We start from the raw sequence: 11,485 nt of genomic DNA, 5'->3' as shown, positions 1-11,485 counted from the left end.
CGTCTGAAGCAGGCTTATACGCATGCGTGTTCCAGCCGCCACATCCGCCAAGGTTTATCTCGCGCACGCGTACTTGCCGCAAGGCCGCGCCCTGCCCGGCAGCACGCTCTGCTCAGCAGCGAGCCTCGGCCACGCCCCCACCCCCCACCTTTTCTGCTCACAGGCCAGAAGACAGAAACCCCGCCCACTGCCATTGGCTGTGACGGATCCCGCCCCCGTGTCAGGGGGCGCTTTATAAAGGGCGGGGCCGGCGGGAGAGGATTCTGCGCGCGCACCCCTCCAGGAGCACGAGGCGCCTCTCTCTTCCCTTCTCACCCGCTCACCCGTCTGTGGATCACCCGCCGATACCGCCGCCATGTCCTGGAATGACTACATTAACAACTTCGTGGACGGCACTGTGTGCACGGACGCCGTTATTCTGTCTCTGAGCCCCCCTCACGGTGTGTGGGCCGGTCACAGCTCCGGGAACCTCTGCAGTGTCACGGTACGTTATCTCCCCGGGGCCCCTCCGGGGGGGTGCCATTGATATACCCCCTCCATCTCTTCTACAGGGGCAACTAGGCTCCTCTAATGCCCCCTAATAAGTGACACCTTATAGCTTCTATTATCTGCCCCATGTGTTCTGCAGGGGCTGAAAAGCTCCCTTACTGCCCCATCTATCTACCCCCTGTCCATTCTATGGGGCCCATAACCTTCTGTATAGCCCCTCTATAGAATTAATATATCCTATAGGGGGTCATCTATCTGCCCCATCCGTTCTACAGTAGTCTTATCAGCTCCGTTATTGCCCCTATAGCTAAAATATCCCAAAGGATGTTACCCCCTCCTGCTATATGCATGGCCTGAAGTATCCTCCCCTGCCCCCCCCCCCTGTTACCCCTTCCTGTAGGGGCATTATCTATGTGCCATCCACTCTACAGGGCCCTATAAGTGTTACTATTGCCCCATTGCTATAGAAACTTATTTGGTTACTTATGTACCCCCACCCAGTGCACAGGGGCTAACGGGCTCCTCTATTGCCCCATAACTGCCTAAAACTTTCATATAGTGCCCCAATGAACTCTTCTATTGCCCTGTAACTGTATTATATCTAATAGCCCCTCTGCTTTATGTACCCCATTCTATGTGGCCCCATAACTAACATACCCCCTGGGGTGTCTCCTTATATGCCACCATCTATTGTACAGGGGCTAATAGGCTCCTCTACTGCCCACCTCCAGTATTAGGATATACCCCTTATGTACCCCACCCCTTTAGATTTATTGCCCCTATATGTTCTGCTATATACATGTCCTGTAGTCTCCTCCGTTCCTCATACAGGGGGTCTTCCCTGTGATCCTAAATCTATAGATTATCTTTGTACCCTATAGATGCCCTATATTCCCCTCATGTGTCCTGCGGGGTTCCCCATCCTATAGGTGTTATAATATCCTGCTGTATTATATAGATGTGTTATATATTGTCTGTATTCTGCTGCATCGCCTCCTCTATACATTATATGGGGGCTGGGTATTTACCCCCCCCCCTTTACATTACCCCAGGGCCCTAGAGTTATGTTCCCCTATACATAATGTATATGATGTGTGGCTTGCTGTATTGTTCTGTATGTCTTTGTAATGTATTACCATATATACCCCATGTGCTGGATTCATTCCATAGAATACCCTCATGTATTCCTACCCCACCAGGAGGTAACACTAACTTCTGACTATGTATAGATCTCTTGTGCCTCCACATTCTATGTATGAATAGAGAACACCCCTCTATATGCCCCACTGGTATAATCACCATGTGTATACCTTGTACCCCTCTATATGCCCCACTGGTATCACCGCCATGTGTATACCTTGTACCCCTCTATATGCCCCACTGGTATAATCACCATGTGTATACCTTGTACCCCTCTATATGCCCCACCAGTATCCTCGCCATGTCTATACCTCATACCCCTCTATATGCCCCACTGGTATCACTGCCATGTGTATACCTTGTACCCCTCTATAAGCCCCACTGGTATAATCGCCATGTGTATACCTCATACCCCTCTATATGCCCCCACCATGTGTATACCTCATACCCCTCTATATGCCCCCACCATGTGTATACCTCATACCCCTCTATAAGCCCCACTGGCACCATTCCCCAGCCCTGGAGTGATTTTCTCTGATACAATGTATCAAAGTTTCCTCTGTAGCTGATACATTGTATCCAGTGAGATTCCTTGTGTGGCTGATACATTGTATCTATAGAACATACAGCTCCTTGCCCATCCAATATATGAGTTGGGGTGTTCTGTGGCCATTTCCTTGTATTATATATATATATATATATATATGTAATATAAATATATTCTATACATAAAACACAAATATCCAAGTTACATTTGGTGATTGTGAAAACTGCTTGTCTCAGCTCTGGGTTTCATAACTTAAGCTGTATCCTTTACCGATTAGAATCTACATCTCTGTGGTATGTGTTGGAGCTTTGCCAGATCGGTATGAAGCGTCTTCTCTTATAATATGAGCTGTGCTGCATTCTTTGTGTAACCTATAGCTGTGGGTTGGGGCCTGTGAATCTTTCTGTAACTTGGTTCGTGACTTGTACATGGGGTCACCATGCTATAGAACACATCTGTATGCTGACCAAGTAGGGCAAAGTTGTTTCTCCACCCTACATCATATACTTGGCATCCCTTCCTGGATAGGAATAGGAAGTCTAACCTAGCAAATGCTGTGAAGTGCAACACAAATTATTTTTAAGCTGTATTGGAAGAAAATATAGGCGGGTGGCAGCCCCTGTATTGTGACCCAATTCATCAGTCATTGCTGAAAAGTGCTGGGTGGTGCGCCCAGCTATAAAGAGGCGGGGCGCTTCCACGGTTTTTTAAACGTATCATGATAACAAAATGTAATGACGAGAGTCCATCAGCGGCCTGTATACATGACGTGTGTAGTAATTATAAAATATTATCCAGCCTGTCTAGCCTTACAATCAAATGTTCTTCCCTCCCCAGCACAGTTAAGTCTGACAGCTGTGACCTTCAGTCTCTGTATTCTGCAGCTGAAACTTTCCTGCTGTCAGTTGGAGGTCGGGGTAGAAGGCCATCGCTAAGATGACAAAAGTCCAGGAACGGTGCAGAAAGCAAATGGGTTTCTCAACCCCGCTAGAGATGACTTTTAGCGGCTTCTTGGTGGCCCTGCTTATAAAGTTCCTGCATGACAAGCTAGAAAACTTTGCATGGCCATATTCAAACAGTCTGTAGAGGATGGAAGGCGCCTGTTGGTACCAATAGAGGTATCTGGTGTAAAACATGCAAATGTGATAATTGGCTTCCATCTGCCTTGCAAATTTAGCGCAGCGGAATTATGTAACATCTGACCAGCTGGTAAGCAAACACGTCATTACAGAACGGGCTGCAACACTGTGCAGAATTCTGTAAAGGCCTAGAAATTAACATGCAATGGCCAACTTGCTTCCCTTTTAGCTGAAGCCCTAAGGGGCCATTACATTAATGGAGGTCAAACTGGCATTTTAATAATCATGAACAAGCAAAAGGCTCATCACTGCTGGTTGCACCTTGTGCAGGACTCACACCAATGTGTATTGTAATAAGGCACCACAGGTTTCATTGCAGATGCATTGACTCCCTTCATATTGGCTTTGCATGGTAGGGTTTTCACAATGCAGAACTTGGCTTTACATTATTGGCCTTCCTCCTTTAAAAGAGGCTTGGCCTTCGGTCCGTGTTAGGTTTGCATTGAGGTGTCACAAAGTATAAGCTTGGTGCTTCTACTTGCACGTGTGGCACAAAGATCCTGAGCCCTACCATTCAATGGCCAGGGTTTGCTCTCCTTATACAGATATTAAATATATGTCGGTTTCAAATGCAAAAAGTTTGCTGCTGGCGGTAGTGGGGCTCTAGGTGCAGTTGTGCTTTTGACTTAGGATAACGGATTCCTGTGTGCATCCTTTATACTTAAAATCATTTTTACACAGTGGCCATTGAACAGTAAGAGCTTTATGTTCCAGGCAGGCCTAATACACCGTTTGGGTGGGAAAAAGTTGTAGGTGGGATCATAATGCAGGGACTGCCACCCAACTCATCAGGACGCACCCTAAAACAGATGAAGGGTTACTGAAGAAAGCCGGGTAGTGCGCCCACCTAAAAGGGGCCGGGGAGATCCATGCACCTACGGCACCAGACTCTCTATGCCTTGCCAATCACGAAAGCCTTGATAATTGGGACGAGAGGGGTGTATGACGTGCGGCTTGGTGTACATGTGACGGTATAAAAAACTGCTAAGTGCAGGAGTTGAAGGAAGTCCGAACCCATAAGGTGGTATCGCCAGCACCAAAGAGGTGTAAAATCTTTATCGCTTTTGGAAGGGAAATCTACCATAAGGTGTAAATGTGTGGCTAAAAACCTCCTTGGCCTAAATTTTATCAGCTTCTGGTATAGACCAGGGCCACCTTAAATGCTTAATCTCAGAGTAGGTTGACATTTTGGTGACTGATCCTTTAACAATGTGAAGCTGCAGTTTAAGGTTGATGTGATTTTGCGGCCCCTATGGTAAACACTCCAGATGTCTGACACAGCACCTCTCCTACCTCTGCAGGCTGCATATGAATCATCTCTGCTTCACTTCCTGTTAGAACAAAATGGATGAGTTTGCCAGGCCCCTCCTTGCAAAGGGAGGAGAAAAGGGCCTGACTAAAACCTTGATTTTTCAGCCGAAAAAGGAAACTTCTCGATCTGCTTGCAGCTTATTTATACAGAAGGACCAATTGTCTGCCGAAGTCTCCAGTGATGAGTGCGCTGCAGCTGTTTTGTCTGCAGGACTCCGCTCATATCTTAGAAAGTGAACGTTCTATAGCAGGACATGGCATTGTAAAACAATTGCTGCTGCCACCACCCCCTCCCATGCCTGGATGACTCTGCAATGTTTGTATGTAATCTCATATCTTTGTGCCGTTACGCAACTAGCTCAATTTAGAGGCTTTACCTAAAAAGGATAACTGCACACAGCCCGGTTAGTAGGTAAAAAAACGCCAAAAAGAGGAACTTAAAGGTTTTATAAGAATAGCTGCAGGAATTGCCTTGTGCAAAACCGCTACTCATTTCTGTTCCTGTAAATTACCCGTAATGGCGGCAGTAAGACTTTGTATACTGGGCTGCAAAAATTCCAGGAAATCCTTGCCTGAATTTGAATACTGTTAACCCTTTACGCCCTAATGACTTCTAGTCTTTCTAGTCATGCTCTAGATCAAGGTTTCCTAACCAGGAATCTGGAACCCGAAGATTGCTTGAGTCTAAGTGATCTCTGGCTATCTAAGGGTGACATTCTTACCAATGGCCAGACATGTATGATAATATAACAGCAATAATGTTCAATGTTTGGGGAAGCCCAGCAATATTTCAAGGTTACCCCATGTTAAAAAGGTCAAATGGTGGCCGATTCCCTTGCAATACATGGAAAGATTGAAGTCAAAGGGTGGCCAGGATTTCTGGTCTGTCCTAGGACAATCTTTTATCCATACCAGAAGCAAAGATAGCAACAGGAGGAAAAATCCTTTTTTATAGCTGTTACAAAGTTTCCCTCCATTTAGTAAATGTCATGCAAAGATCAAATGGAGTCTGATATTGGCACCCAATAAGCATTCTGACCTTTCCCCATGTCATCCAAAAGGCTATAGGATTTGTACTTAATAAAAGTTTGACACCTGTGCACCTCCAAAACCAAGGAATTTCAACTATAATTGGAATCCCGGAAGCTGGACTAAGTTTTACCCCATAGCACAACCTAAAATGAGGGAGAGGGAGTAGAAGATCCCATCAAGGGAAGTTGGGCTTTTCAACGCAAACTTGGTTCCCATTGTTTTTGTGACTATTAAAGCTGCTTGTAGAATCTGTAGCCTGGAGGTGTTACCACCCATCCATCCTAATGTGCCAGATTCTGCCTAATTTGTAATTCTATTTATCCATTGACCCTGTGTGCACACCCTGCCACACTTTTGTAGCCAGGAGGGTAATCAGATGCTACAACTTGTTTCCCATTTCACCCTGCTCATTGTTCTGGGACATCTAGAAGGCTCTTGGTTCACAAAACAAACATCTACAACAAAATTTAACTGAAACTTCACTAATAACCTCCGTGTCTTGTCTTGGTGAAGTTGCACCTCACATGTATGAAAATCAACTTGTATTCTGAAAGAATGAATTTTCACTTTGCTGTTCACGCGTGTAGTCTTTTAATTTTACTTATTCCTCTTCTGAGGTTATTTGGGTATGCATGGAAAATTGATAAATCTACCCTGTGAGACGGTAGGAATATGTCCATTTATCCCTCACCTGAAGTTGTAAAAAAATAAAGGAAACGGACAGTTCTGCTGCTTCCAAAGTGTGACTTCAGTAACTTTAGGGACAAGTGTAAATGTAAGGCAGTGCTCAACCCAGAAATTTTTTTTTAAGCCGGGTGGGAAGAAATTGTAGGGGAGTGGCAGCACCTTTGTGAGCAAAAGCTTCCATAACCACCCAAAAACAGCAGGGTGGGGGCTAAAAAGTGCCAGGTGGTGCACCCAGCTAAAATGGGCCTGGGGAGGACACTGTAAGGATTGGACCCACATGCAGATGAAAGGATTCATTTGCTGCACACATCATTGAAACCCAAATGCCAGCATTTCAAAGGTTTGGCTAAGGTTTCCTTCTGTAGCTTGGGGTTGCTCAAAATTGGCTACAATTTAACAAATTCTAGTAAGACTTTTGAGGTTTCAGGTAGAAGCCCTGGCAATAAAAAGAGACGCCTTCCTTCTAATACACTCAAAGCATTTTCAGATGGACCCCCCCCCCCCGATCCTATTGTTGGTCACTTGGTGTCCTGGAGGATCTTCCCACCTCTCTGCAACACTAACATCCATGCTTGCTTTAATTTGGTGATGTGCAGTATTCTCTCCAACCCCTTTAGCTGGGTGCACCACCTGGCATTTTTCAGTGACCACCCGCCTGTTTTTTAGGTGGGTCATATTAGAGGCTACCATTCTCCTACAATTTCTTACCACCCCAGTGTTAATTCCAGAATTTTTTTTTAAGCTGGGTGAGAAGAAATTGTAGGCGGGTTGCAGCCTCTGTATTGTGACCCAACTCTTCAGTTAGCACCCAAAAACACCCGGGTGGTTATTGAAAAGTGCTGGGTGGCATGCCCAGCTAAAAGGGGCTCGGAAGAACGCTGCACCCAAAAAAAAAAAAAAATTCTGGAACTGGTTGTCTAAATTTGCAATCAGAAGCTCGGGCTTGATAGTTTGCTATATTCTCACCTTTGCTAGGAGCAAGCATACACAGGCTGAAATGGATCTGAACCATTTCTTACTGTACAGCCCTATGAAGTCATCACCTAATGGGCTTCTCTGGGTCTAAATTACAAGACGATTAATTGATATGGCTGCTCAGACATCTGATAGAACCTCGGACCTATAGACAGGTGTTGTCGCATCCTGCAGCCCTGCCCTTCATTGCCCAGTTGCTCATAACTTTCGCTGCTGAGCTAATATCAGAAGCCCTCAAGGCCAGACTCAAGTTTCAGACTTTTATCTGATCACCACTACTATGCAGATTTCTTCTGTTTGCAGAAGGGCCTTTGCCTTATCTTGCAGGGAGCAGCTTGCTGGAAGCCCTGTAGGGGCCGTTCACATGCTCCACATTCCTGAAACCTGACAGGACAGGCACCACTTTCCTAAAGGTATGAGGGAGTAGCATTAACCCACAAAACTTGCTGCATACACACGTCAGATAATCGTCTCCGGGCAGATTATGGATAAGAATCTGGGGTGTACAGCGCTTGTCATTCACCATAATACAAATAAAGGAGAGGGCACAATGGGGTGCTGCTTTCATTTTGCTCTATAGAGCAGAGGCTCTGTATGTACAGCACCTCATTCAGTCATTTGAACATGCACAGCCTAAATTTTCAGCTGGTAGAAAATTGGCATCCCAGTCAACAGAATGCTTAATTTGTCCATACCTCGATGTTTAGGCAGAGATGGTAAAACTTGTAGCACGTTTCATGCAAAGTTTCCGCTCGCTCTGCTCAGGAAATGAATTTTCAGCACGATCACTCCTCAACGCCTTACATGGTCACGTCTCGTACTTAACACTTCGGAGGATGTGACGGTTTCTGTGCAGTCAACCGCTGCGATCATTGGTTTGGCCGACCACTGGAAAGACTAGACTATCTGCTGGTTGTTCAGGTCATGTCTATGCAGACCTGTGAGATTAGCAAACTTCAGCTCCATTTGTAGATGCTGAATGCAACATTCACCTAAATCCTTCTAGCAATGTTTTATTTTTATTTAGGGTCTTTGTAGCTCATTGGTTGGTGATGAGATTAAAAACTCTGCATCAGTTCATGACCAATGCAAGCTGAATGGTTTTCATCCACTGAACACCCAACAGCTTGGGTATGATCACTAGTGTGTGTGTGTGTGTGTGTATATAATATATATTTACATTACACACAATCAGCAGGGTGATATATATTTACCATACCAGATGTAAGGTAGCATTTAGCAATGCTAATTCCCTGGATAAAGACCTTGGTAGCTTTGGTCTTTCATCTGAAATAACAAGTGGTGCCATAATTTGGCTAAATACCAAGCTGCTGTAATTCTGGGTCAGTGATTCAGAAGTAATGGCAGAAACCCAACCAGGCAAGATCTATAGATGAGAATCCATCCAGACATGGCATGCAGAAAAGCTATATTTGGGGGGGGAAATGAATGCTGCTTTGCACATAACTCTTATCTTATGCTGTTACCAAACTTCCAGTATTGGTATTAGGAGCGGGTATACTAGTGATGGCTTCCATGTCTTTTCTCTTGGGTTTTCTACAACAGTCACCTACAAATCAGTTTAATCCCATTGTAAGAATTTAGTATTGGGGGGGCGGCAGCTTTTATCTAAAAAATTTTTTGTCCAGTCGGCAAACTTTTATGGCCACTAGGCAATCTTAGTTATGGGCAGGAGGACACTAAGCTGGACTCGTGAGTCCCACCCTAATGGCTCCATCCTCCTTCAGGGATCACCCCCCTGAAGTGAAATCCCTCTCTTCTGTATGCATTGCGGAGGAGGGATTTACCTTCAGGGAGTGTTCCCTATTTACCGCGGCGGCAAAAGTATCAGGCCTGCCTCAGTAAATAGGAGAACCACAGCAAGGTGGCGGCACCTGAGCTCTGGCGGCTCCAGCTCCGGTAGTTCCTAATGTTGCTAGGCCGAGGCAAACTACCGGCTAGGCCGTATCTGCCCTAAAGGCCAGAGTTTGCCAAACCTGAACTATATAATTGTATGCCAGTGCAAAACCTGGTTAAGCAACACATTGCAACTGTTCATGTGATCTATAAAAATTCCATGTATCCTCCCTTGTTATGCTGAATGAGCGGGAGTTGTAGGTGGGTCGTAGCCCTTATATTGTGACCAACTTTTCAGTTGCCACCCAAAAACAGCCGTATGGTAACTGTAAAGTGCCAGGTGCTGTGCCCAGCTTAAAGGGACAACACTGAGTTAATGTTTGTGTGACACCTATGCACAGTGGGGTGAGCCATTCCAACTTGTGGGAGCTATAAATGATCATTTCCCACATTTTGTGGAGGTATTGTAAGGGAAACATGAAGGTTACCATTGAGTTGGTTTCCAATATGTGCATGATGTCTGAAGGATTTAAGTAAACGTTGTTGTTTGCTCATTCAGAACAACATTTTTGTGGAAAGCACCTTTCTCTAATCTTTATTGCTCACTTCCTGGAACTTCTTACAGCTCCTACAAAGTGCTTCTGGGAATTGGGAGAATGACCGTCCTAGAAGTGTAATGCTTGTGCATACAGGGAGCATGGGATATCCTGGCAAATTGGGCTTTGATACGGAGATAATAGGTGGTCACTGCCTTAAGCTTTAGTCAAAAATCTGTGGGCGGGTTGAGTTTTTCAGATGCACCTTGGCCTGGATGTAGAATTGGGCTCTTCCTGATTTGGCTTGCTCAAAGCTTTGCCATGACGTCTAGGCAAGCATGAACTGATCCCAGGTGTCCTAGATGATAAAAAATTCTGTGCCAGGGCATGCAATGAGGTTAATTCTTGCTAGGGTGGCGATCTCATCCTCATGGTGCCAATTATGGTGCCAGGCTGGCATTGACTTGTGTTTAGATGTGTGCATGGTATAAAGTTTTACTGCAAAACTAATGCATGCTCCTGGATACCATGAGGCCTGTGACACATCTTGTAAAATAAACTTGTCCTCCCTAACTGAGCCAAATCATCAATCTATTTCAATCTAAATCATCTATCAATCTTTCATTTCTTATCCTTCCTGCTGCAGGACAATTTATGTGAGACCATAATTTGCAGTTTTGTTTACTGATCATGTTTTCTTTCCCAGGCACAAGAAATTACCCCTTTAATTTCCAAAGATCGCAACCAGTTATTTATCAATGGCATCGTGCTTGGAGGTGTGAAATGCAGCGTGCTCAGGGACCTCTGGAATGAAGATAGTCAACAATGCTTAGATGCCAGGACAAAATCCTCAGACGGAGGAACCACCTTTAACATTCACATGGTCAGAACGAATCAAGGTAAGCTTCTCGTAAGACAAAATCATCATTTTCCTTGTGTGTATGGCTCGATTCTAACATTTCTTGTCTCCCTCAGCAATCGTCATTCTCAAAGGAGGAAATGGCATTCACGGCGGACAGTTGAGCCAAAAATGTTTTGACACAATAAAGTACCTGAGGGGTGTAGGGTATTAATGCTGCCTCTCCAGTTGCCTGTTCCAGCTGCCAACCTTGGACCAACCACCTGATTTGTCACCCGCTCAACCCCCTCCATTTCCTCCCCCTTCCCTCAATTTTGTTTTTTTATCGTTTAAGTTTTTTGCTGCCCCATACACCAGAATGAAAAGAATTTTTTCCAAGAAAAGATTTATATCTGATTTAAGAATAAAAAAAGATATGCTCTACCTTTTTTGTGGCTTGTGACTTATTTATGGGATTGATGGTGGTCTGTGTGCCAGGAGGAGGTCTTATAGTAAACATTTATTTTGCTAAGGGCTGCAGTGCTGAACCCAGAATTTGTTTTGTGGGTGGCAGCCTATGTATCATGACTTTTCAGTAGCCACCTCAAAACAGCCGAGTGGTGCGCCCAGCTATAACGGGCCGGGGAGAACACAGGTAATCGGACTGCAGTGCCAATAGCTATGTCTGACATAACTTCAAGCTTGATTGGCATATATTGTGTTCTATTATGAACCACACAGCAGCTGCTTTGAGCTGTTCCTTATTTCACCTATAGCTATTTTCCTTTTCCTATGACAGTGCTGCTTATCTTGTAATAAAACTGCAGTTGTCCAGGTCATTTAGGCTGTAACAGTGCTGTCAATGGTATTCAGCCTGCATTGGCTTTGCCCACTCATAGAAACAAAAGGGGTTCCAGCTTGATTGTCACATGTA

At 44.9% G+C, this 11,485-nt stretch overlaps 1 protein-coding gene across 1 annotated transcript; it reads left to right on the top strand.

Annotated features, from left to right (window-relative positions):
• The first annotated feature begins 263 nt into the window (after window positions 1-263).
• Window positions 264-10,995, top strand: LOC140322699 (profilin-1-like). Its single transcript, XM_072399270.1, has 3 exons — window positions 264-484; window positions 10,420-10,612; window positions 10,689-10,995. The coding sequence occupies exons 1-3, from the start codon at window positions 356-358 to the stop codon at window positions 10,784-10,786; spliced, it is 420 nt and encodes a 139-aa protein (XP_072255371.1). The 5' UTR covers window positions 264-355; the 3' UTR covers window positions 10,787-10,995.
• Window positions 10,996-11,485: the final 490 nt, after the last annotated feature.

Source organism: Pyxicephalus adspersus, chromosome 2 (assembly GCF_032062135.1).
Source record: "Pyxicephalus adspersus chromosome 2, UCB_Pads_2.0, whole genome shotgun sequence".
In the NCBI taxonomy this organism is placed as follows: domain Eukaryota; kingdom Metazoa; phylum Chordata; class Amphibia; order Anura; family Pyxicephalidae; genus Pyxicephalus; species Pyxicephalus adspersus.
The sequence above is the reverse complement of the archived record's forward strand: the minus strand, read 5'-3'. Positions and strand labels throughout refer to the sequence as shown.

Coding starts and splice junctions, on each gene's coding strand:
- LOC140322699 (XM_072399270.1), top strand. CDS start 356: ATGTCCTGGAATGACTACATTAACAACTTCGTGGACGGCACTGTGTGC. Junction 485..10,419: donor GGAACCTCTGCAGTGTCACG/GTACGTTATCTC, acceptor TTTCTTTCCCAG/GCACAAGAAATTACCCCTTT. Junction 10,613..10,688: donor CATGGTCAGAACGAATCAAG/GTAAGCTTCTCG, acceptor TGTCTCCCTCAG/CAATCGTCATTCTCAAAGGA.